Below are 22872 nucleotides of genomic sequence, written 5' to 3' on the forward strand. Positions count from 1 at the left end.
AAGATGTTAAAAAAAATAAAAGGGGCTTCCCTGGTGGCACAGTGGTTAAGAATCCACCTGCCAATGAAGGGGACACGGGTTCGAGCCCTGGTCCAGGAAGATCCCACATGCTGCAGAGCAACTAAGCCCGTGTGCCACAAGCTACTGAGCCTGTGCTCTAGAGCCCGCAAGCCACAACTACTAAGCTCATGTGCCACAACTTCTGAAGCCTATGCGCCTAGAACCCGCACTCTGCAACAAGAGAAGCCACTGCAGTGAGAAGCCCACGCACCGCAACGAAGAGTAGCCACAACTAGAGAGAGCCCGCACACGACCAAAAATAAAAATAAATTTTTAAAAATTGTTTTTAAATACAACTTTAAAAAGACAAATATTTCAGATGTATAGTTTTATCAGAAAACAAGAACAGGATACAAAGAGGAGGGAAGGTTGTAAAAGATTAATGATGGCAATGCTTGGGGTTCAGACGGCCTCCTCCCCACGCCTGCGCACACCTGCCCGAGGCCACGACGCCGGCCTCAGCGATCCCAGAGCCCGTTCTCCTAACTCCTTCGGACGAACGCCCCTCTGAGCAAAGAAAGCCCTTTACACAGGGAGCAGTGAGATTAGAGGATTTCCCCTTCATATTGCGACTTTCCACTACTTAAACAGGCGCACACTTGCTATCCGCTGCACTTTGGAATGTGGGTGAGCAGTGGCCGGCGAGAGACCCGGCGTGGGGGCGGAGCGGCCGGAAGTCCCGCCCCACCGAAGTGCGCCGGGTATTCTCGGCGGGAAACCAGGTCGGGCGTCGTGCTAGGCGGGCGGCGAGGGAGAAAGGGCGAATCCCAGGGCGCTGCGGCTTAAGGGTAAAGGCCACGGCCTCCACTCCCTGCGCGTTTGGGTCCTGCCTCAGCCCCGCCTCGGAACCCGCCCGTCGCCTCCTGTGGAAGGTCTGGGATGCAGAACGCCCCGCTCTAACCTTCTTAACCGACCCACATGAGGGGATGGGGCGATGAGGCGGGATGAGGCCTTTCTGAGGAGGCGGTTGCCCCGGGCTGAGGCCCGCACAGGGAAAAAGAGAATTGTCACGTACCACTTAGGCGGCTAGAGCCTGGCCGATTGTACTTCAGAATTCTCGGGCGCCTCCCTAGGTGGCTCTGATGTATGAAGGGGGTGGGCGCTGCTGGGGCAGTTGTTTCTCAGATCGGGGGGTGGGAACCTGTGTTCCGCATCACCTGAGGGGGAGGGCACGTTAACGGGGCGGACATTCAGACCCACCCGATGCCCTGCCGGTGAATCGCCCGTGGTGGAGCCAGCCTCGGGTCGCTAACGTGCGGCCACGTCCCTGCAGGAGTTGGAGAACCCTGGTCTAAGAGGGAAGGGCCCGAGGGACCACCTGTGCTCTTCAAAAGGACTTCCTCCAGCTCTTTAGGTGAGCCAGGTCGTGGTGTTAATGAGCGCAAATGGACGAAACAGGGTGGAGTTAGTCTTCTCTCCCGGGAAAGATGTCTGTCGGTTACCTGTGGAAACTGGGATGAGGTGATGAGGATGAATGCAGAACGGCTGCTCCAGTCTCCTGAGGCCGGGAGTGTTGATGTTGTAGTGAAATGGCTCCTGGTACCCTCAGCCTGTTTCTGGACCTGATCGACTGTTTTCTCTCAATCTAAACTATTGTAACAGAAAGTTTACGTTACATTACTTGCATCTTGGCCGTTTCTCCCTTGCCTCTCCTACTTTAGGGGAAAGTTTCCACTTGGTATGAGCCCAAGCTGGGGATCCACTGTCAACAACTTAGTGGTGGCAGATATGGTGGGATTTTCAGCCCTGCCAGCCTTATGCACAGAAAGATGTCATTTATCTTTCAGATATTTTGAAGGTGCTATTTAGATTTCAAAAAGCTTTTCATGTTAACATTTTCTAGGCCACGTAAAAGAGGAAATGTTCAGCTCATTTTCTTGCTTAAATTTGAATTTAACAGTAGTGTTTTGGGGAATTGATTGAGCGCAAACTGTAAGTAGGATAGTTTCTTCCTGTTACCTGGAAAAAAAATCCCTTTTTCCCCCTGTGAGAATACAGTAAATAATTCTGAAATCTTGTTCATGGCAGTCTGCATCTATTCACTAAGTTACTGAAAATACTTAATAATATGTTTTATTGAGCAGATGATTTTGTTCTTGGGATTATACTATATTTTATACTTTTAAATATAATTTTATAGTTATCCCTCCCTTAGAAGTCATAACTTGTCCTTTGCTGTGGATGTTTTTAAGCATGTAGCAGGTAAATAGATGACTTGTATTAATGCTACTAGATATTTGGCAAACTTTATCTTATTTTACTGTGCAAAGTAACCATTTATTAGAAAACAGTATAAGAAAGACAGACAAAGGGGAACAGAAGGTAGTTTGTGTTGTCAGCTTCAATTTAAAACATATCCCTCTTTAAATATGAAAATTATATTAAAAAGCAGAATAGATTGACTAATTAAAATTAAACTCTGTCACAAAGCAAAAACCTCCATGTGTGATACGTCTTTTTTTTTTAACAGGCTGTTTTTTAATCTAGTCTTTTTCCAAATCCTAACCCATTTGCTCAAAGATAATGCAACCTTTAAAAAAGGATGTAAATTTTCCTGTAAATTTTCATTTATATATAGTATAAATGAAACAGACATATAGTATGTCTGTTTATAATATGTCTCCAAATTATATGTAGGAGGCAGTATAACAAGAGTGTAGCCCTTGCCTTAGATTTTCTTGGTTCCCATTCTAGCTCTGGCACTTACTAGCTGTTTGAACTTGAGCAAATTGTTTACTTTCTCCTCATCTATCTTTATCCTTATAGCTCCCTTGTAGGGTTATTGTAAAGACTAAAAAGATAGTATTTATAAGGTTTATAGGGGTTTATAGAGCCTGGTCTATCATTGGGCTTGCTGAACATTAGAAGCTTCTATTATAAAACTTGTGAAAAATGAAAAACAGTGAAATAAAACACCACCAGCTAAAGACAACAAGTGTTAATATGTTGCTCTTTTCCATCTAGTTTTATTTTATGTTTGCCTCTACATAATTGGGGTCATACTGTAGATAAAATTTTGAGTCCTGCTCTTTCGATTACATTGTTTTTTTGTTTTTTTTTTTGTTTTTTTTTTTTTTGGTGGTACACAGGCCTCTCACTGTTGTGGCCTCTCCCGTTGCGGAGCACAGGCTCCGGACGCGCAGGCTCAGCGGCCATGGCTCACGGACCTACCCGCTTCGCGTAATGTGGGATCCTCCCGGACCGGGGCACGAACCCGCGTCCCCCGCATCAGCAGGCGGACTCCCAACCGCTGCGCCACCAGGGAAGCCCTTGATTACATTGTAACATAAGCATTTTTCCATACTGTCAAACATTTCAAGTAAATGTCAATATTCTTATAACAATATCCTGTCCTGTGGATATACTATGATGTACTTACCCATTCCTTTTTAAATGGAATATTTAGGTTAAAAAAATGACAAAACTAGTAAATATTTGTATATTACTTTATAAAAGATTCTCATATTTATCATTAAATTTTTTGTTTGGGAATTTTCAGTTTGAGAGTTAAAATGAAAGAAAGGATAATTAACGATCTCTCTTTAACCACCCAGTGCTTTAGTAAATAAGAATTTTAGAGTTCTGTGAGTCCTGAATTATAGCTCTAAGAAATTAATTGGACTCTGATGTATTTTTCTAAAAAATCAGTTTAGCATTTTAAAGAATGTGAGAGGCCGTATTAGGGTTGCCAGTTATTTTTAAAATTCATCTAATGAATATAAACAGAGGTTTAAGCTTGAAAATAGCCATGAGTTGTTAGAAAAAATTTTAGTATTAAGCTAAGCTTGTGAAGAGAAATGCACATCTAAAGAGTGTGTGCATATTTGTGTTTTAAACCTCTGGTTCATGGAGGAGTGCCCAATCTGAAATCATGGGATAAAAATTTACAGAAAAGAAAATAAGGAAGGAGAACCAGAAGTGGAGCAACTAGATTCAGTCAACCAATCATTCCTGTGTTTGTTTAATAAAATGTGTTGAATGCCTGTAGTACTTGAGTGCGAGGTGCATTTATGTATGTTTTCAAATTTAATTCTTGTAACAACTCTATGAAGTTGGAAATTTATATTTTACAGATGAGGAAACTGAGCCTTAGAGAACTTAAGCATACCTAATACCACACACCTAATAAGTTTCAGATTCAATCTTTGCTCTTCTGGTTTGAGAAAACTATTGTTTTCCTACCCCTTTGCATATATAATTCTGGAATTCTCAAAATTGATTTAAATTGAGAAAATACCTTTATCTTATAGATGAAATATAAGGTAAAAGAATGCAGACAAGCATGGAAAGTGAGGACACAAAGAAAATACAAGGTGAGAAATTTATGGATCATATATCTGAAATTTGTTTTATAGTGTATTTGTGGGATATACTGCAGATTATCTGACAGGCTTCAGGAAATGAAAGAATTATTCAGCAATTTACATGAATATTTATTAAGCATATACTCTGTGCCTGTCACACTGACTTCAGGAAACTGACATTCTAATGGGAGATGGCATGTTGATAATTAGAATACCATATGATAGCTGATTTAATGGAGGTATATATAAGAACAGTGGAAACCTGAGAGGACCACCATCAAATTTCAGAGCTGTCCTCAGAAAAATGGAAATTTAATTCATGGGCATAAAGGAGGTTAACCAGAGAGGAAATATTAAAATAGAAAAGGATGGGGAATAGTATTCCCTAATGGACCCCATCACATCAGGGTTTGGCTGAGGAAGAGGACCCTCAAAAAAAGACCGAGAAAAACATTTCAGAAAGGTCAGGAGTGTGGTATTTTGGAAATCAGCCTTAGGAGAATGCTTTGAGAAAGATTACCCAAGAGCCTCGGTGTTAAGTATCACAGATGAAGACTGAAGTATCCACTGGATTTTTCATTTAGGAGGTCTTTTGTTTTATTAATAGTAAATTTAATAGATTTCAGCCAGATTGCAGTATATTGAGGTCTGGGTGGGAAATAGTCTGGAGACAGTATGAATAGCTTACTCTTCTTAAAAGCTTGTCTGAAGATATATGGCATTAACTAGAGGGAGGATGTAATGTTAAGGAGTCTTATAAGAGGTATAGAGATAAGAGAATATGTGAAGAGGGAGTGGGGATTATGGAGAGGGAGAAATTGAAGAAACTGGAAAGATGGGATAATTGCTGGAGATGCTCCTCTCAGATCATTTATCACACTATGGGAATTACTTACATCCTCTTCTGTCTCTATCACCAGATTGTGAGTTCCTTGGAATCAGAATCCCTATCTGATACAGAGTGGATGCATAGTAGACATTCAATAAAGATTTGTTAAATGAATATATTTTAATGAAGGTCATAGGCCTGTAATAGTGCCTTTTGAGTTGTATGCGAGAGAAATACAACTCAAACTAGTTCAAGGAAAAAAAGGAAACGTATCAGTTCATACAACTGGGAAACTCAGAGTTGTGAGGAAATGTTCTCCGAAGGAACCACGAGAAGGAAGAGGGAAATCATTCTGGGCAAGAAAAAAACTATAGTACAGTTGAACCTTGAACAACATGGGTTTGAACTGTGTGGGTCCACTTATATTCAGATTTTTTTTTGATAGTACTACATGATCTGAGATTGGTTGAATATGAGGATGTGGAACCACAAATATGGAGGGCGGATTACAAATTATATGTGGGTTTTCAACTGAGTGGAGGGTCGGTGCCCTTAATCCCCGTGTTGTTCATGGGCCAACTGTAGTTGTAGTCATTGCAGGATCCCAAAACACAGGTGAATGTGTTAACCATGAACAGGATGGGAGCTGGATCCTGGTGTGATATTGTAGAGGAAGAGGTAAGAATGGGTGTGGCTGCAGATATTTTTGTAGGAATTCTGTGTTGTGGAAAGTGTTCTGGGAATTCTGTGAAGGCCTAACATCTGTGTCTTTTTGACCGAGAGTTTATTATAGCATTTATAACCTGCTTTGCCCAGAGAGCAAGGCCGAGACAGAGATGACAAATAATTAATGGCTTATTCTCTGGAATCAACCCTAAACAACTGATGGGAGCTGATAGATAAATACTCTTCACACTTTGACTGTGATGACTCTGAGACACATGGCTCTACCCTAGCTCCCAGAGTTTCCTGGTGGGGTTGCTTGTGTCTACCTTCCCTTTCTGTTTCATCTTTTCAAAAAAGTACTTGCACTCAAATTTTTGTTTCATGGTCTACTTCTGGGAGGCCTGAAATTAAAACATGAAGTGGAAGAGAAAGAGATGAGGTTTGAAGAGAGCTGAAGATTTGGAGTAGCCATTGAGGAAAATGGGAGAAACAACAGAAGGGAATTGGAGATGGAGCTGACCATGGATGGGGTTGCTGAGTAGAGTTGGGGGGTGTAACCTGGAATGCATACCAAATATTTGCAATGGCATAACTGCTTAATTTTTTTTTCCTTTTAGCAATGCCTAAATTTGAGCTGAAAGAGCAGAGAAAAGAAACTGTTTTGAGTCACAATTAGGATTATAAAACATGTCTGGTAGAAGGAGAAGGGGTCCAAGGAATCCTAGCAAGATAATGGTTGAGGTGATGAATCATGGGATCTGGGATGAAGAGGGAAGGAAATGAAACCAAGTCTCTGAGAACATGAGTAAAGGAAGTAGAGATCATAGGGGTCAAGGAGTAAATATAAGAATAAGGAAGTAAGCCAGTTGAAAGAATTAGGAGTAATATTCAGAAAATGAAATAATGGAATTGAAAATATCAGTGGTAGAGCTGTTCTGACTAATGAATGACAAGAGTCCAGATTTGGCCTTGGAAGTGAATAGCCAAATTTACATACAGTTTGTGACTTGCAAAGGAGAGAGACTGTGTCTTTCCCAGCATCCATATCAATCACCCAAAAAAACTGTGATTGGGGCCACTTCAGTCATTAGGTCAACTGCAGAGCATACCAGTAATTAAAAATATATATATATATGTATACCTACAAATTTATTAAGATGTAATTGACATACCTCGTAATTTACTCATTTAAAATATATAGTTCACTTGTTTCCATATAGTCACAGTGTTGTACAACCATCACCACAATCAATTTTAGAACATTTTCATCACCCTCAAAGAAACCTGTACCCTTTAGCAGTCACCCCCCCACACACACACCACTGTTAACCCTAGACAACCACTAATCTGTTCTATGTCTCTAAATTTGCCTATTCAGGACATTTTATATAAATGGAATCATATAATATGTGGGCCTTTTTGACTAGCTTCTTTCACTTAGCATAATGATTTCAAGGATCATCCGTGTTGTCTCAGTATCTTCATTCCTCTTTTTCGTGGAATGATTCCATTGAATGGATATATCATATTTTATTTATCCATTCAAGAGTTGATGGACATTTGGGTCTCCACTGTTTGGCTATTATGAATAGCGCTGCTATGAATATCCATGTATAAGTTTTGGGGTAGACATATGTTTTCATTTCTTTTGGGTATATACCCAGGAGTGGAATTGCTGAATCTATGGTAAATTTATGTTTAACCTTTTGAGGAACTGCTAGACTGTTTACCAAAGCAGCTGTACCATTTTACATTCCCACAGCAATGTATAAGGGTTCCAATTTCTCCAAATCTTTGGTCAGAATGTTAGACTATTTTTGATTATAGCCATCCTAGTGGTTGTGAAGTGGTATCTAATTGTGGCTTTAGTTTGTACTTCCCTAAGAACTAATGATATTGAGCATCTTTTCATATACTTATTGACCATTTGTATATGTTCTTTGGAGAAATGTCTATTTAAATCCTTTGCATGCTTTTTAATTGGGTTGTCTTTTACTGTTGAGTTTTAGGAGTTCCTTATGTATTCTGAACACAAGCCCCTTATTGGATATATCTGATTTGCAGATATTTTCTTTCAGTCTGTGAGTTGTCTTTTTACATTCTTAATGATACCTTTTGAAGCTCAGAAATTTTCAGTTTTAAGTCCAATTTATTGAATTTGCTTTTATTGCTTGTGGTTTTGGTATTGTAAACACTTCAGTTTTTGTTTGCTTGTTTATTTTCTTCAGGAATTACTGAAGGAGCTAGCTTGCATAGCCTGGAGAAGATAAAAACCCAGTTGTAGTTATCAGTAGGTGCTTTGTCTGGGAAGGGAGGGATTATGATAGGAAATATTAAAGTATGAAAAAGAAGTACAGAAGGAATTAAGAAAAGTACATAAAAAGTTTCTGTGCCTAGAATTGAAAATCACCATGCCCCATCAAAAATCCTCTTTGGCTTGTTATTGATGATGAATGGCTTATTGATATCTGTACAGTCACACTAACCTTCTTATGGTTTCTATTAATGTAGAACATGATCAATAAAAGTTTGCTGTTACTCCAAGACAACTCAGTGATAACCTTTGTACTATGATATTTTACTAACAAATTGAGTCATGAATTATTTCATTGAACCAAATTGCCAGTTGAATTTCTGTCAAGAGGAAGACTAATTGATTCACAATAGATCTTAGTTGTTTTTTTTTAGTGTGCTTCTCTATATTTTTTTCCTCCTTTCATTCTATATCTTTGAAAACTTTAAATATTAATTCAAGCATTCTGTCAAAGTCTATGTACAATTTTATTTAAATCCTTAAAACCAAGACAAGAAATTGTTTAAAGGCTATTGTAAAGAATTTTATAGGAAAATGATTGTCTATTGTTTCCTTTTAGTTGTAAATAAATATGTTTTTTTTTGTTTTTTTTTGCGGTACGTGGGCCTCTCACCGCTGCAGCCTCTCCTGCTGCGGAGCACAGGCTCCGGAGGCTCAGGCCCAGCGGCCACGGCCCACGGGCCCAGGCGCTCCGCGGCACGCGGGATCCTCCTGGACCGGGGCACGAACCCACATCCCCCGCATCGGCAGGCGGACCCCCAACCACTGCGCCACCAGGGAAGCCCGTAAATAAATATTTAAACTTTGTATTTTGATAAATTTTAACATGTGTATATACCCAGCATTGTGTAAACATCAGCACAATCAGTATAGTGAGCATAGCCTCGTGTCCCTTGGTAATACCTCCCTTCTGTGCCTTCCTGGACCTCCTTTCCCCAAGCAACCACTGATGTGCCTTCTGTTACTGTAGACTAGTTTGTGTTTTTTCAGTATGTGGAATTGTACAGTATACTATCGTATACTCTTTTTTGTGTGTAGTTTATTTCACTCAGCATAAGTATTTTGAGATTTATCCGTGTGGTTGTATGTATGAATAGTTAATTCCTTTTTATCACTAAATAGTATTCCATTGTATGGTTATACCACAACTTCTTTATCCATTCATCTGCTGATGGACATTTCAGTTGTTTACAATTTTTGGTTATTACATATAATGTCACCATGAACATTTGTGTACAAGTCTTTGTATGTACATATATCTCCTTTTATTTTGAGTAAGTACTTAGGAGTAGAATGACTGCATCAAATTTTAGGTATATGTTTAACAATTTATGAAACTGCTAAACTTTCAAAGTGGTTGTACTATTTTATGTGTCCACCAGCAGTATATGAGAGTTATAGTTCCTTTGTATCCTTGTCAAAATATGTTGTGGTCAGTCTTTTAAATTTTAGTCATTCTAGTGGGCATGTAATAATGTCTCCTTACGGTTTTAATTTGCATTTTCCTAATGATTAATGATGTTGAGCAGCTTTTCATATGCTTATTTGCTATCTGTGTATCTTTTTTGTCTGTTCAAATCTTTTGCTCATTGTTTTATTGGGTGGTTTGCTCTCGTTGAGTTTTGAAAGGTCTATATGTTTTCTGGATATGTTTTTATCAGATATGTGCTTTACAAGTATTTTCTCCATTTGTGGCTTATCTTCACTTCAGAAAACACTACTTTTATTTTAAAGGTATTTTAAAAATGTATTTATTGTATTTATTTTTGGCTGTGTTGGGTCTTTGTTGCTGTGCGCGGGCTTTCTCTAGTTGTGGCGAGTCGGGGCTACTTTTCATTGCGGTGCGTGGGCTTCTCATTGTGGTGGCTTCTCTTGTTGCAGAGCATGGGCTCTAGGCGCCCAGGCTTCAGGAGTTGTGGCTCGCGGGCTCTGGAGAGCAGGCTCAGTAGTTGTGGTGCACAGGCTTCGTTGCTTCGTGGCATGTGGGATCTTCCTGAGCCAGGGATCGAACCCGTGTCCCCTGCATTGGCAGGCGGATTCCTTCCTGTTCACCAGGGAAGCCCCTAATATAGTGTATTTTCATTTTCATTCAGTTCATTCTAAATAGCAGATATTTAAACCAATGTGGCTTTAATTAAAGAGAATAATATTTGGATTTTCTTTTCATATATTTCATGCAAAGGGAAAATCAAATAATTATAAGAAGTTCATTTCAAGTTATACTATCTAAGGAACATCTTTCTTTTACATATCTTTATTGCTTATTAGATTTTTTAAAATTTTATTTATTTATTTGTTTTTGGCTGTGTTGGGTCTTCGTTTCTGTGTGTGGGCTTTCTCTAGTTTCAGTGAGCGTGGGCCACTCTTCATTGCAGCGCACGGGCCTCTCACTGTCGCGGCCTCTCGTTGCGGAGCACAAGCTCCATACGCGCAGGCTCAGTAGTTGTGTCTCACGGGCGTAGTTGCTCCGCGGCACGTGGGATCTTCCCAGACCAGGGCTCGAACCCGTGTCCCCTGCAATGGCAGGCAGATTCTCAACCACTGCGCCACCAGGGAAGCCCCTGCTTATTAGATTTTAAAAAGTAATACATATTATTTAAAAAGCAAATACAAAGATATGTATTTAGAGTGTGAAATTTAAATGGTTAATTTTTGAAAGGAAATGTTTGGTTTAAAATAATGAAATTTTTGTTCTTTAGGAATGAAGACCGACCTGAACTTATTATTGGAGTGTCTGAAGTATCAAATGGACAATGCTTTTTCGCAAAAGGAAGCTCTGGTCACTATTCATTCAATTTGCCAACAAAACAGTAAGACATGATAGTGAATTTTTATTTGTGATTCTAGTTGTTTAGTATTGTGATATATGAAATATGCATAGTTCTTTCTCTTCTACTCAGTTATTTTACATATTATGTTACTGGGTTCATGTGATTTATTGTCCTTAAAATAATAATTATAATAAATATTCTTCTTTGTTTTGTCTGCACACTCTACAGGTAATGCAGGTCTTTATTTTCGGGAAATTGGTGGTTTGATGTTTGTAAAAGATCTTGCAAAGTCAAGTGAACATAGTATGGTAAAAGAAGCAGCATTATATACATTAGGAGCTGTTGCAGAACAAAATGGTAAAATAAGAAAACTTTATTTCACTATCCTTTAATCATTGTGTTATACTTTAACAAACTACTAAAAAATAATTTTAGAGTTCAATTCCTTTTTTACATGTCTGGATAGTTTTTTACAGGTATTTTATTTAAATTAATGCATACCAAAGATTTTATTTATCTTATTAACTAATGAGGGAACGAGTAAAATGTTACAACTGTTTCAAAAGTAATGGCAAAAAACAATACTATAGGCATTTGGGAAAGCTGAAATTTAGGAATAGGCACATAACTGGTCAGTGTCTGCAGGTTAAAACTCAATTATGTTCTACCGGTCGAAATGTTTTGCATTTCTGTGGACAAGAATAATTTGCATTAATATCAGTTTTCTACAATTTACAGAATTATAAAATAGCCCAAAGACAGTAAAAGACAAATAATCTAGAAGGGTGTGCTAGACAGGACATTCAGTAATTGTTATCATCCATTTCAAAATCTTTCACAATTTTTCTTGCCATTAGTTGGAAACATTTTTTTTACTTTGTCTTTTACTATGCTTTTTTTTTTGCCATATGAATGTTTTTTATTTTTATAAAAATAAAATTCATCATTCTTTCTCTTTTTTGCTTTTGGATTTTGAATCATAAGAAAATTTTCCATACTCCCAGATTACAGGGGAATCCACCCATGTTTTCTTTTGGTACTTGTATGATTTTATTTTTTAGTTATACATGTTTTATTCTTTTTGAATTTTCCTGGGATATGATGTGATGAAGGTTCCAGTTTTATCTTTTTTTTTAATATGGCAATCCAGCTATCCCAACACTTTTTATTAAAAGCAGATCTTTTTCACGTTGATTTGAGATGCTACCATTATCACTTAATGAGTCTATTTCTAGTTTTTCTATTCTGTTCATTATCTATATATCCAGGTACTTGAATCAGAATATGAAGATAACTTACAGCCATCTTATATGTGGATAAATATGCTTTCTGTATGGCCAACAAAAACATGTTTCTGTAGCATACCTGAAATGAGGTTAAATCTAAACTATCAGTTTGTCAAATAACTTTATATTCTTATATTTTCAACCGTTAAATATTTCTTCACCACTTGTTGAGAACCAAGCTGTGTGCTAGGCATTGGGGATAAATAAGACATTGCCTTTGCCTTTGAAAGTGTCTAAAAGCTGTTCTAGACACTGGATATATGTGTTCAAATTATTTTTTAAAAATTCTGCTTATTGCATGATTATCACCAAAAAGCCTCTCCTGTCGTGTAGGTATCATTTTTGTCTTTGGGAAAGATATTTTTATATCTAGAAAAGTCTTTAAAAATACCACAAGTATCATTTGTCCTTCTTTTCTAAAGCAGGTTTCTGAATTTTCTTAAATTTTTCTTTGGCTATGTTTTGTTACTTATCATCAATTTTTTGGTCATGTTTTATTTTAAATTTTTGTTCAGTTAGGCTTTTATTGGAAATTCTGTGAGATTGCAATACATATTTTAGAACCTAGATCAACTACTTCTGATTAAAATATTGCTTCTTTGGTCTGTTAATTGAGTAAGCACATAAGTTTGTCAGAATTTGTTTTATGACTAATAAATGTCAGTGAAATGAGAATTGGTTGAGAATTGTCCATATGGCAATTTTATATTTTGTTCAGCATATTTTAAAACTTGTCTGTGCTAATACATAGAAATTAAAATTATATTTTCATATTTCAGTTTACTGTCAGCAGACTTTGTGCACTTCAGAATTGTTTGAAGACTTAACTTGGTTCTTATCTAACAATGATTCAAACACAAATTTGAAAAGAATGTCTGTCTATGTTATTTTGGTTCTAGTTTCAAATAATAGTAAGTACATTCTCTTATGTTATGGAAATATTTTTAAAATAATAAATTGGAACAGTCATTATTAGTCCTTTTATTCTAGTCTTTATGTCAGTACCTTTTTTAATTTAACTAACTTCTGAGAACTACGGCTTTAAAGAAAAGAGAATTAATAGCGTGCATTTAATTGTTTGATATTTATTAATTTAGTATTTTAAAAAATACTAAAGTGATTTGCATTATTTAATTAACATTGAAAAGAAACAGCTTTAAAAGCAAAAGGGACGCGTTTAATGAATTAGTTTGGTTGATTTTCCACTGAATTGGCCATTTAATTATCATTGTATTTAAGGTCATTTTATCAGTCAGCAATGGTGTTAAATTTCATGTAGCTCTTGGAGAAAGTTTTACTTTGTTTTTGTTATTGTTGTTTTAGTTTTTATTTTGGAACAATCTTAGATTTACAGAAAAGTTGCAAGGGTAGTGTATAGAGTGTTCCTGTATACCTATTGCCCAGGCTAAGGTTATTTTTTTAACATTGCTTATTTAAATCTTCAAATTGTTAGAAATTTTATATGCATTTTAAATGCTTCTAGATTTTATTTTTTCTATTTTTATGTTTTGAATTAATTTTTTTTCTATTTTGGAGCATATTTTGGTATTGTAACACAGAACCATGCAAAATAAGTGTTTTGCAATTTTTAGAGGAAATTTGATTACTATCATTCTCTAAACGTAAGTAATGTATTTTCCGTAATAATCTTGATTACAGATTTTTACCTACTGTAATTCTGTATTGTACTTTATAATACTTTAAAGTGACTGAAAGTTATTTATTAAAAATACTACTGGGCTTCCCTGGTGGTGCAGTGGTTGAGAGTCCGCCTGCCGATGCAGGGGACACGGGTTCGTGCCCCGGTCCGGGAAGATCCCACATGCCGCGGAGCGGCTGGGCCCTTGAGCCATGGCCGCTGGGCCTGCGCATCCGGAGCCTGTTGCTCGGCAATGGGAGAGGCCACAACAGTGAGAGGCCCGCGTACCGCAAAAAACAAACAAACAAAAAAAAAAACTACTTAAAAAAATACTACTTAAATGTTGTTCTCCATTTCTACAAAATTATTTTCTAAGAAGTCATATTCGTGTAATATATGGCTGTTTTTTTAAGGGACTGGACAGACGCTTGTGAGAGAAACAGGTTGTATTTCAGTTCTATCACAGTTGTTCAAGTAAGTAAATATACATCTCTTGTTATTAATTATTGATTTCTTAAGACCTTAACACATTTGTATTAATTACTTCCTTTTCTATTTAACCTAATAGGACAGTTCTTTCAAAATATGAGTTGAATTTGTCAGATGAAAATGTTTTCCAGAGTTATCAGTTGTGGTCTTCAGTGTGTAGTACTCTGTGTGTCTGTGTCAACAATCCTCAAAATGGTAATTTTCTCAAATATTTACATATAAAAATAAAGATAAAAACAAATAAAAAACTGATATTTTCCAAGTATATTAAAATATGATTGCCTTTTTCTCCTTTCAGATGAAAATCAAATGCTTTGCTCTTCACTTTTTCCACATGCTAATGACTGGCTAATAAATTGCACGAAACCTGAGATAATTCGCCCTATTTGCTCATTTATTGGACTCACTCTTGCAAATAACAGTAAGTATTCATTATTCTCTAGGTTATACTTTAAAAAACATATTTTAAAGCATAACAAAAACCTATTGAATTAATGAATTCCAGTAAGTTGTGTCATTTTGGAACCATTTATACTATTGTATAAGTTAAAATCTTATACATAGAAAATCTTAAAAATAGATATTGTTAAGAAGCTATGGGAAGATGGTGGTGGCAGCATAGTTTTGAGTCTTCCCATATATCCTCACAAAACAGAACACCTACACAGCAAAACTGTAAAAACCCACAGAGAGTGTTCTCTGACCACATAGAATTAAATTAGAAATTAATAAAAGTAAAACATCTAGAAAAGTCCCTAATATCTAGAAATTAAGCAACACAGTACTAAAAAAACCCACATCAAAATAAAAATACCAACCTATGAATCACAAATCATAAAGGAAATTAGAAATGTTTTTAACTTAATGGTAATGAAAACACAAAATTAAACAGTGGGATGCTGCAAAATCAGTGTTTAGATGGAAATTTATAGCAATAAGGCTTGCATAGGGAAGCAGGAAGGTCTCAAATCAATTATATTAGTTTCCACCTAAGGAACTAGAAATCAGAGCAAGTTAAACTCAAAATAAGCATAACAAAGGAAATAACAAAGAGAAGATTAGCAATCAATGAAATAGAACAGAGTAATCAATTAAACCAAAAGCTAGTTCTTTGAAAAGATCACTAAAATGGATCCTTTACCCAGACTAACCACGAAATAGAAGGCCCAAATTATAAGAGATGAGAGATGACATCTCTATATCTTAACAGATATTAATAGGATAACAAAGGAATAGTAGAAACAACCTTATGCCGTTAAATTTGATAACTTAAATGAACTGGACAAATTCTTTGAAAGACACAAACTACAAAAGCTCACTCAAGAAGAAATAGATAACCTGAATATTCCTATATCTAATAGTGAAATTGAATTTGTAGTTTAAAACCTTAACACAGGAAATTCCAGGTCATAAAGGCTTCACTGGGGCTTCCCTGGTGGCACAGTGGTTAAGAATCCGCCTACCAATGCAGGGGACATGGGTTTGAGGCCTGGTCCGGGAGGATCCCACATGCTTCAGAGCAACAAAGCCCATGCGCCACAACTGCTGAAGCCTGTGCTCTAGAGCCCACGAGCCACAACTATAAGCCTGCAACCACAACTATGAGCCCGTATGCCACAACTACTGAAGCCCACGTGCCTAGAACTTGTGCTCCACAACAAGAGAAGCCACCACAGTGAGAAGCCCGTGCACTGCAACGAAGAGTAGCCCCAACTCGTCACAACTAGAGAAAGCCTGCACGCAGCAACGAAGACCAAATGCAGCCAAAAATAAATAAAAGAAAAGAAAAAAGACTTCACTGGTGCATTCTACCAAACATTTAAGGAAAAAAAATTCTACATAAATTATTCTAGGAAATACAAGTAGAAGAAACACTTCCCAACAAACTTTTAAGGGCAGCATTATTTCCACACTAAATCTTGAAAAAGACATTACAAGAAAACTGTAGGCCAATATCCTTTATGATCATAGATGCAAACATCCATAACAAAATATTAACAAATCAATCCAGCAATATATAGAAAGGATAATATATTCTGACCAAGTGGCATTCACTTTAGGCATGTAAGATTGGTTTAACATTAGGAAATTCACCATATACATAGACTAGAAAAGAAAAACTATATGATCTCCAAAGATGCAGGAAAAGCTTTTCACATAATTCAACATACATTCATGACAGAAGATTTTGGTAAGCCAGGAATAGAAGGGAACTTCCTCAATGTGATGAAGGGCTTCTACAAAGTACTACAGCTAACATACTTAAATGGTGAAAGACTTAATGCTTTCCCCCTAAGATTGTAAAAAAGACAAGGATAGCCACTCTCATAATTTGACTGGACATCCAAGTCAGTGCAGTAAGGCACGAAAATGAAATAAAAGGCATAGAGATTGAAAAGGAAGAAGAAAATATGGTATTTATTCATAGATGACATGATTATCCGAAGAATCTACAAAAAGCTACAGAGCTAATAAGTGATTTTAGCAAGGTTGCAGGATACAAGGTCATATACAGAAATACTAGCAACACTTGGGAACTTAAAGTAACTGCCATTTACAATAATATAAAAAAAACAAAATACTTAGGGGTACATTTAATGATTTCATCTGCTATATCTATATGCTGAAAACTATAAAACATTGCTGAGATAAAACTTTAAATTAATGGGAGAGATATCATATTCATGGATTGTAAGATTCAATATTGTTATACTGTCACTTCTCAAATTCACCTCTAGATTCTTGGCACTCCCCATCAAAATCTCAACGGGCTTTTCTGCAGAAATTGACAAGCTGATTCTAAAATTTACATGGAAATGCAAAGGGGTAGGATAGTCAAAATTATTTTGAAAAAGGACAAAATTGTAGGGTTTATATTACCTGATTTCAATACTTACTATACAGTAATCAAGAGTGTAGCATTGGTGTAAGTGTAGACATAGATCAATGGAAAAAGTAGAGAACCTAGAAATAGACATATATATATGATTGATTTTCTACGAATGTTGATTTTCTATAAAGGTGCCACAGTAACTCTGTGTTGGAAAAGGTAGAAACAAATGATGCTGGAAAAAGTACTTATCTATCTGTGAAATATGAAGCTCAACCCTTACCTTACACAGTATACACAAATTAACTTGAAATGATCCCTACACCTTAATGTAAGAACTAAAACTATAAAGCATCTAGACAAAAACATAGGAGCAAATCTTTATAATTTGGGAGTAGACAGATTTCTTAGGACACAAAAAGCATGAGCCACTAAAGAAAAGATTATAAATTGGACTGCACTGAAATTAAAATCTTTTACTCTTCAAAAGATCCTGTTAAGGTGAAAAGGCAAGCCATAGAGTGGGAGAAAATATTTGTGAAATGTACATCTGATAAAGAACTTGTACCCAGGAAAACCCCAAGGAGATAGCCCTATACACCAACTAGCATGGTTAAAAGTAGAAAGGCTAGTGATAATAGTGATGAGGATGTGGAACAACTAGAACCTTCTCACATGTTGCTGGTGTGTATCTATATTCAGATGTTTAAAGCAAATAGTCATGTTTCACATGCAAAGGAACGTATCTCTATAATTTCAAAAATTGAAATCTATTTCCATGATGCTTTGACATTTCCTCTTTCTTTAAGTACCAACTTAGATGAGTAATACTGCTGTGTCCTACTTATAGGACCTTATTACTCTCAGCAAACTGACATGAAATAGATTAGAGGTAATTTGAAATATTCAGTGTACAGGTGTAGACTAGGATGTTCTTCTGCTTATAAGCCTGAATTTTCATTACATAGACTATAAATGAAAATTTTTGTGGTAACATAGTGCCCAATTTCATCTAAGAATTTTAAGATACTTCCTTTTTTAAAGATTTTTTTAATGAAAATACTTTGTAGTAAAGAAGCCTATTTTGGAGTCTCCATAATATTGAAAATGTTTGCTTATCCTTAAATAACATTTCCTAACAGTTCTGTTCTGATGTAGAAATTTTTGAACATGTTTTTTTAGATTAAGATTTTTGTGTTTTATTGAACAATACAAAAAGTAATTTTTGTGTTTAAATCATCCTGGCTCAATTTGTGGTACTAGAGTAGACTGGGAAGAAGGTTTGTGACAGAATTATAATCACTAGCCCATATATCCATTTGTTATATGCCCATTGCTGGGACAGGGGCTGTTGAATTCACAGACCTGTGGGGTACTTTGCCATCAGAATCATTTCCTACAGGGGAACAAAAGACTAAATGCTTTTTAAAAATGTATCTGTCATCCAGTCTTTGCTTGGAATAGTTGTTATGACTCTCAACCATATGTTATACTTTTATGCTCCAAGAAGTAAAAGAATTAGGCTTAAATAAGATGGATGAAATATGTGGTTTTTTTGGAACAGTTAATTTTCTCTGCCCTTTGTTGATTCAGATTTGAGGAATGAGTTATGTTGGAATTCAGAAAGTAGTCAGCCTGCTAATTGTAATACCAAGCTAAATGAATGAATCTATTCTTTATAGCTCTTGAAGGACTTGAATTTAATAATGTCATTCTTGCAAAATATACCAGTTCTTGCTAAATGAAACAAGATATCTAACATACAAGAAAGAAGTACTGTACTATACATGTAGTTGTACTATGTCAAAGTGAGTTTCTTATGTAAGTAAATAAAATCAATCTTGTGATTATGTATATGCACAGGTAAAGATTGGATTTTTCATTTTTTCATTTTGGGATTTTTAGTAAGTATTTTAAAAAGTCAAGTTAATGTTATATTTAGTGCAAATTAATTTAATGAAACCATATACTTGTTTGAAGTATAATAGTTCTGCTACTTTATTCCTTAAGCATACGTGCAGAAATACTTTATATCTGTGGGTGGACTGGATATATTGTCTCAAGTTCTTGTGCAGTTGGAATCTGATTCACACAAGACTCTTTCCAGTGCTAAGCTTGCAGTGGTGGTGACAAAGACAGTGGATGCATGTATTGCTGATAATCGTGAGTGAAAACACTTAGTAATTTTTCTGCAATTGCATTTTGCTTCAATTCAGCATGGTGAATGTTAAAATGATAGATTGAACGCTAACATGGATTGGACTTCCAATTTCTCATAAGTGGGAGAGAAACTTAGAAATTATCTAGTCCAACTCCTTATTTTCTCATGGAGGTTATGACTTCCCTAAGAATTCAAATCTAGGTCTTCTGACTTCAGGTTTGATGATAGAATCAAGATAAGAGTCTGTCAGTCCTAAACCCTTGTTTCACTTAAAAAGCTGCATTAAATGAAAAAGTTTACTCCACATGGCCCGTGCCAATGCCCGGCTGTTTGGCATCTGGGCAAAAAGGGCCAAGGAAGCTGCAGAACAGGATGTTGAAAAGAAAAAATAAAGTGCTGTTGGCAACTTGTGATAAAAAGAAAAATTTAGATGAGAAATCAAGGGACATTTTGGAGACATAGGGAATGGAAAGCCCAATTTATAGATTTTAAAAAGTGAGATAAAGAATTAAGGTATGCCTCTATCTGATAAGCGTGAGATAGACTTACCCTACTGTAACCAGTGAGTAACAGAACCACACTTGAACTCATGGCTGCTTCTCACATGTACAGATACTGAGGAATGATAGTCTATAAATCTCTGTAACTCTCGACATTCACAAATAACTGAAAAAAATAGATCATTTTTTTAAAAATCAGTTATTTAGGGCCTGCTATGTGCTGGGCTCTATGTGAGCTCTAGAGATACAAAAATTATTAAGATGTAGTCTGCTGAGGAATTCACAACCTTTTTGTTGCTGTCAGTAGTTAGACTCTGAACTCTGTTAAAAAAGAAAAAAAAAAACACCACACATACACACGAAGAACAAAACTGTGAGAAGTGTAGCTTAAATTGGTGGACTTCTTGAATTTTTCACATCTCAGTATAGCTTCAGGTATGCTTCACTGCATCATTAACGTCAGTAGAACCGTGGCCAGTTAATAGTGTATTTCAATGACAGGCAGGAATCGATTTCATAGGAAGGGCTTTACTGTCAATCTAGATAAGACGAGGAATGTAATGTGAGAGTAAGTAGCTTTTAGGAAGGTGGTATCATTACTTCATATTCACAACATTATGCAGGACAACTTAGAAGAAAGCATTCTTCAAAAAGCTTGCTTTAGTATAATGTCTTTAGTATGGAAAGAGGAATTAATGAGGGCTATATAAGCCACCATTTTATTACAATGAATTTGTTTATAGTCACACATATATATACATATATATTAGATGTTATATGAGATGTGAATTTTAGATATTATGTAGATACATAATGTCATTCTCCCAGGATAAGATCTGAAAAATAGTATAATGTAATACCTGGAAAATACTATACGTATAGCTATACGTTTTAAGTTTGTACTTGTTCTTTTTTTCCTTTTTTAGCTACTTTTGGGGTAGTACTATCCAAGTACCACATTGTTTCAAAACTTCTGGCATTACTGCTTCATGAAAGTCTGGATTCAGGAGAAAAATTTAGTATCATACTTACTGTTGGTCATTGTACAGAGGATTGTGGTAAGTATTGGATTTATTTTGTGTGTTAGTTAAAGCAGTGGAGTGGAAATACACTATTCCTCCCCACCCACCCAGCTTAAAAGTATTGCCTTTCTCCTGATCCCCAAACCAGTCATTTTGCTCCTCATCCTTCTTCAGCCGTGGCATTCAGTCAGTCCCTAAGACCTGTGGCTCTACTTCTGTTTACCCCTCCTTATTCCCTTCTGCTCAATTCCAGTGCTATTTTCCCCGTTTAAGCCCTCAGCCCCTCAACATCTTTCACCAATGTTATTACAATAGATTCCTCCCTGTGTCCTCTTCCTTCTATCTCCATTTTTCAATCCACTCTTCACACTGCTGCACAGATACGATCCGGTTTTTCCTTGTTGAAAACCTTAGAAAGTTCTTTCTTTGTCTACTTATCATTCTCTCCTCTCTCTCTTTTTTCTCTTCCCATTTTCTCCTTCTCTCCACTTTCCTGCCATTCTTCCTCTTTCCACTTTCCTCCTTTCCAACCCTCTTCACTTTTTTTTAAAAATAAATTTATTTATTTTATTTTTGCATTGGGTCTTTATTACTGTACGTGGGGTTTCTCTAGTTGCAGCAAGAGGGGGCTACTCTTCGTTGTGGTGCATGGGCTTCTCATTGCAGTAGCTTCTCTTGTTGTGGTGGCTTCTCTGTTGCGGTGGCTTCTCTGTGGGAGAGCACAGGCTCTAGGCATGCGGGCTTCAGTAGTTGTGGCGCACGGGCTTAGTTGCTCCATGGCATGTGTGATCTCCCCAGACCAGGGCTTGAACCCGTGTCCCATGCATTGGCAGGGGGATTCTTAACCACTGCGCCACCACGGAAGTCCCCCAACCCTTTTCACTTTCCTCTCTCCTTTCTCTCTTCCTCCAATCTCCTCTCTCTCCTCCTCCCACTTTTCCACTTCCCTCTTTTTATTCTCTCTTGCTTCTTCTGCTCTCTCTTCCCTCATTTTCCATTCTCTCCATTCGTTTATTTCTCTATACTTTCTCTTCACCTCTGTATAATTTAGGATTCACTATACCTTTAAAATTTTTAATTTAATTTTTATTTTTTTATTGAGGTATAATTGACAACAAGACCTTTTTTTAAACCAAGTGAGGGCAGTTTCTTTACTCTTATGAGGTGTGACACTGCTCTGTGGCTGTGTTTATCACTGTGTTTAAGAGATTATCACTTATGAGACTTAGGTATCTTATATAAGTAGATTATTTTCTAAATTGAAAATACCTTTAAACTTTGTTTTTCTGTATTTTAAAATTTGAACTATGTTCATAATTATCACAAGGAAGAATTATGACCTCATGCATATAGTTTAAGATAAAATAACTATTGGGAATTCCCTGGTGGTCCAGCGGCTAGGACTCTGCACTTCCACTGCCGGGGCCGGGATTCAATCTCTGGTCGGGGAACTAAGATCCTGCAAGCTGCGCAGTGCGGCCAAGAAATAAATAAATAAATAAATAAAGTAACTATCTTCTGCTTTAATCTTTGATGTGTTTTCCAGAGGAAAATCAGTATGACCTTTTTAAAAGCAATGGGCTTCCACTCATGATACAAGTCTTAACTGAATCTCAGAACGAGGAACTAAACAAAGCTGCCACTTTTGTGCTTCACAACTGCAAAAAAATTAGTAAGTTTACTATTACTTTAAAAAAATACCAACCAAACTTTATGCAAGAGAATTATATCTGCTTTGATGAACCAAGCCCCTTTAGCTCCCAAGCTCTTCTTACATTTGAAAAGCAGATTATATAATTTTGACGTGACAACTAGAGTACTACAGCATGTAAAAAACTTATATGGAAGAGAACAACAGTATAGATAATTCACTTATTTAATGCAGTGTGGACAGATTTAGCTGTAGGACTTAAATTTGAGGGCTACAAGTGACTTATGATTAAATCATAACATAAAGTACCTTAATTTATTTATTTAAAAAATGTTTGAGTGTCTCTTATT

The 22872-nt window shown here is 36.4% G+C and overlaps 1 protein-coding gene across 1 annotated transcript in view; it reads left to right on the forward strand.

Moving 5' to 3' along the window:
* Positions 1-4313: 4313 nt before the first annotated feature.
* Positions 4314-22872, forward strand: part of TERB1 (telomere repeat binding bouquet formation protein 1) — a 42116-nt gene continuing 23557 nt past the window's right edge. The window contains exons 1-10 of the mRNA XM_029213466.1: positions 4314-4373; positions 10873-10983; positions 11173-11301; positions 13010-13141; positions 14283-14343; positions 14438-14553; positions 14657-14779; positions 19199-19351; positions 20776-20907; positions 22418-22543. Coding sequence (XP_029069299.1) covers positions 4331-4373; positions 10873-10983; positions 11173-11301; positions 13010-13141; positions 14283-14343; positions 14438-14553; positions 14657-14779; positions 19199-19351; positions 20776-20907; positions 22418-22543 — 1126 coding nt within the window. The 5' untranslated portion in view covers positions 4314-4330. The remainder of the gene's footprint in view (positions 4374-10872; positions 10984-11172; positions 11302-13009; positions 13142-14282; positions 14344-14437; positions 14554-14656; positions 14780-19198; positions 19352-20775; positions 20908-22417; positions 22544-22872) is intronic.

This window comes from Monodon monoceros, unplaced genomic scaffold (genome assembly GCF_005190385.1).
Source record: "Monodon monoceros isolate NGI ecotype Baffin Bay Population unplaced genomic scaffold, NGI_Narwhal_1 Super_Scaffold_10, whole genome shotgun sequence".
Classification (NCBI taxonomy): domain Eukaryota; kingdom Metazoa; phylum Chordata; class Mammalia; order Artiodactyla; family Monodontidae; genus Monodon; species Monodon monoceros.